This window comes from Marmota flaviventris (genome assembly GCF_047511675.1).
Source record: "Marmota flaviventris isolate mMarFla1 chromosome 5 unlocalized genomic scaffold, mMarFla1.hap1 SUPER_5_unloc_1, whole genome shotgun sequence".
Classification (NCBI taxonomy): Eukaryota; Metazoa; Chordata; class Mammalia; order Rodentia; family Sciuridae; genus Marmota; species Marmota flaviventris.
In genome coordinates, this window is record NW_027287679.1 from 1,033,657 (window position 1) to 1,037,845 (window position 4,189).

The following is a 4,189-nucleotide window of genomic DNA, read 5'->3' on the forward strand; positions in this document are numbered from 1 at the left end:
CAATAAATGCGGTGGAAACTAGACTGTAGGAGGTAACTGCTCCTGCTAACATGCACCTGTTACTCATCTGAACACTCGTAAGAGCTGCCTGCATCTTGTGGATCCCGAAGTCTCTCACTTTCAAAACCAGAGGATTTTCATGAACATTAGTAAATATCACTTAGCTCTCCATTCTGTTCTGGAATAGCTTGGTTCCTCCCTCCTGAGACTAACCTGGGCAGCAGGCCAGAGCTGCAGAGCTGCAGAGCTGAGCAGGTTTGAACTGAGCTCATCTCCAAGTCAGCAAAGTCAGGAGAAATGGCCACGGCTCCTGTCCCTGTGGGCTTGGACATTGGGGATCAATTAGAGGGAAAGGAGGCCATGTAAGGCTTGCAGGAGGAAGGTTCTGCACACCTTCCTAAGGGTAGAAGCTCATCCTTCTTCTGTAGAACCCGAGGAAGTAAGTATGACATGTCTTACTTTATTTTGGCTTGAAATGGATAATAGCAAAGGAAGATTATGGAAAGAATAATAGCATTGGAAATACTGCACAAGGTGAAGGCTTTGTGATTTCAGCATGAGGACGATGGCTACAGGAGGGAGCAGTGGGAACCACATGTGTCCTGAGGATTCCTTCCTTTGCCTTTGGCTTCTCCTGTCAGGGGAGCTTGGTGGGATCCAGGCCTGCTGCTTAGTGGCAGGAACCAGCTGCCGAGCCTGGCAGCCTGTGTGGGCATGGCTTTGGATTAAACCTTTGAAGAGTTCAATAAGTTCTCAAACAGGGTGCCTTCTAATTATGAGGCTACTTCTTCTCTCAAAATGCAAACTCAAGGACTTCAGGCAAGGTGAGTCAAGATGATATTATTATACTGAGTTGATTTGGGCTGAGTTTAAACAAGGGAGACATTTTGTCCATGTGGTTTTCCTATCCTACGGAAACTCAGTTTAACAAGGAACAGATTGTTACATAACAAATTGGAATAACTTAGAAAAATCTTAAATGTAAAATGAATTGATGTGAGTCCATTAAAATTTATTAAAATTCTTTCATGCCCTGTTCTCCTGTGGTGTGACTTTAATTGACATCTACATTTTTCTGGGGCTGAGAGTCCTCAGAGCTTAAAGTATGGAAGGAAGAGGGGAGATGGTCACACTTTCAGGTCCTGCTCTGTGCTGGACCCACAGAGCTCACCTACTCCATCTCCACAGCTCTTACCTGTGGATATTGGGACCCAGTGAGCAGAGGCTCAACAGTTTCCTGATTAGTGAGGGACTGATTGTCTATAAGACTCTTAAAACTCTTTTCCTTACAAGTTCTAAAAAGAAACTTAGCGTGTTAGACTTGATATTCTTACATATATTAGGCCACATCAGAACATTATTCATAGATGAAAGTAGACACTTATGTCTAACTCCCAGATCCCAAAAGCTTCAAATCCCAGATGCACACAATTCTGAAAATTATAGAAACACAGATTTGTGTTATGGATGGACCATAATAAATGTAATCGTGGGAAGAAGAGTCGAGAGAAGTTCTGGAGTTGCAACGTCACACACACAGAAAGTAAAGTGAGTGTGTGGTTCCGTTGTCCACACCATGTTATATTTCCATTGCCACACTGGTTCTAGCTGCTGTAAGCAAACAGTGTGAAAGCCATGTGCATTATTCACTCTGTTCACCTTTACCATGGTCATTGGCTTACACAAAGAAAAGAGAGATGTGTGTGGAAATCCAGTTGTTGGATATTGGGTTTGTAAGCCTCAGAAAATGGAAACTTTATTCTGTCAGAAACAGTAACTAAGGAGCACGTTATGATCAGGTGGGTCTCATAGGGCATAGAAGACCTTTACAGGTCAAGAACAATGATTGTGTATGGTGACACACTGAGGGACCAGGAGAGGACTGTCTTTTAGAAGGTGAGCGGTACAGTCCTGGGGAGAAGATCCCAGTTTACTGAGTGGCAAGAGTGACATCTGGGGAGGGAAGGTCAGAAATGAGGGATGCGAAGAGGCAAGGTCACGAGCACCTAGCGTCACGCCCACAGGAGTGAGGGGCGTCTGTGCTGGGACTGGGTGCTGAGGCTGCTGCGTGGCCCTGGGGAAGGCTCCTGCCATGAGTGCTCCAGGAAGAAGGCTCCAGTGGCCTCTTTTGTGTTTGATACCTGGGCCACTTTGTCTTCTTAGTATTTATACATGGCTGTAGGTTGTATTTATATGCATACAATGAGCATCATTTCCCATTATTCTCGTTGTGGATGAGTTACATTGTTCATGTGTTCATATGTGCACCCAGGAAAGTTATGTCCAATTCATTCTATTATCTTTCCTATTCCCATTCCCCCTCCCTTCTCTTCATTTCCCTTTATCTAATTTAAAGTACTTCTAATCTTCCCTAACAACCCCCTGGCATGTGTTAGTATCCACATATCAGAGAAAACATTTGGCCTTTGCTTCTTCATTCAGCATAACAGTCCCAAATTCTACCTATTTACCAGCAAATGCCATAATTCCACTCCTCTTTATGGCTGAGTAGAATTCCATCCTGTAAATGTAATACATTTTCTTTATCCACTCATCCAGATTGTACTTGACTTTATATTTCCTATGTCTGTCTATCATGTCATACTCAGGTGGTTACCAGAAGCAATTGCAACAGGAACAAGCAATTTAGATTTTAAAGTCAATTCTGGAAAGGGTACAGTGTTGAAGAAAAAGCAATTCAATCTAAAATAATGATAAAGTTGACTTCTTTTTATTTTCCTTTTCTGCTTCATTGCAGGTGTAGTGGATAGTTTTTGCTTCTGTTTTTCTTTCAAAAAAATCAAAGTAGTGCATTACCATGGAGAAATGGAACCAAACTTCAAATGATTTCATTTTGTTGGGCCTGTTACCCCAAAACCACACTGGCCTCCTTCTCTTGCTCCTGATCATCTCTGTGTTTGTTCTCGCCTGTTTGGGGAACTCAGGAATGACTACCCTCATCTTCTTGGACCCGCAGCTCCACACCCCCATGTACTTTCTCCTCAGCCAGCTCTCCCTCATGGACCTGATGTACATCTCCTCCACTGTCCCCAAGATGACATATAACTTCCTCTCTGGCCAGAAAAGCATCTCCTTCCTGGGGTGTGCCATGCAGATCTTCTTCTTCATAACCATGGGGTGTTCTGAAGGCTTACTTCTGGCCTCCATGGCCTATGACCGCTTTGTGGCCATCTGCCACCCCCTCCACTACCCCATCCGCATGAGTAAAAGGGTATGTGTGAAGATGATCCTGGGGTCCTGGACACTGGGCTCCATCAACTCCCTGGCACACACCATCTATACTTTTCAGATTCCTTACTGCAGGTCCAGAGAAATCAATCATTTCTTCTGTGACATCCCAGCCATGATGCCTCTGGCCTGTATGGACACCTGGGTCTATGAGTACATGGTGTTTGTGAGCACCACCCTGTTTCTCTTCCTCCCTTTCCTTGGCATCATGGTCTCCTATGGACGGGTCCTTTTTGCTGTCTTCCACATGCGCTCAAAAGAGGGGAGGAAAAAGGCCTTCACCACGTGTGCCACACATTTAACTGTGGTGACATTTTACTATGCTCCTTTTGTCTACACTTATCTCCGTCCCAGGAGTCTCCGCTCACCAGAAGAAGACAAAATCCTTGCAGTTTTCTACAGCGTCCTCACCCCCATGCTCAACCCAATTGTCTACAGCCTGAGGAACAAGGAGGTGCTGGGGGCCATGAGGAGAGTGTGGGGGATGTTCTCCTCCAGGAAGAAGTGAGCATGCCGTCCCTGCTCCTCTGTATGGCTTCTCTCCATGCAGAAGCTTTCTTTGCCTTAAGGATAAATGCTAGACTTTTTTCCTGTTGTTGTTTACTTCCCTGTTTAACTCCTTGATTCAACACTGTGGATGCTCCTTGGCTTTACTGAAACAGTCATCCTTGGCTTTTATCATCATTGGCTCATTTGAGCTGGATTTTGGGGTCTCAGGTTTGCTAAACGATAGATAGATACTGATATGTGCCTCTCTATGGCACATGCATTTCCCAGGCAAAGCATCACAGAGAGACTTGTGCATAGAGCTGTGTTTTCATTAGCAGCTTAACACATGGCAATCAGGAAGCAGAGAGAGCGCTATCTCTCTAAGAAGAACACATACCCACAAAGGCACGCCCCCACGACACAACACCTCTACACACCTTCTACATGACTG

General features: G+C 44.8%; 1 protein-coding gene across 1 annotated transcript; it reads left to right on the top strand.

Moving 5' to 3' along the window:
- The first annotated feature begins 2,818 nt into the window (after positions 1-2,818).
- Positions 2,819-3,757, top strand: LOC139703624 (olfactory receptor 2L13-like). The gene has a single exon (XM_071607109.1). The coding sequence runs from the start codon at positions 2,819-2,821 to the stop codon at positions 3,755-3,757; it is 939 nt and encodes a 312-aa protein (XP_071463210.1).
- Positions 3,758-4,189: the final 432 nt, after the last annotated feature.

Coding starts and splice junctions, on each gene's coding strand:
- LOC139703624 (XM_071607109.1), top strand. CDS start 2,819: ATGGAGAAATGGAACCAAACTTCAAATGATTTCATTTTGTTGGGCCTG.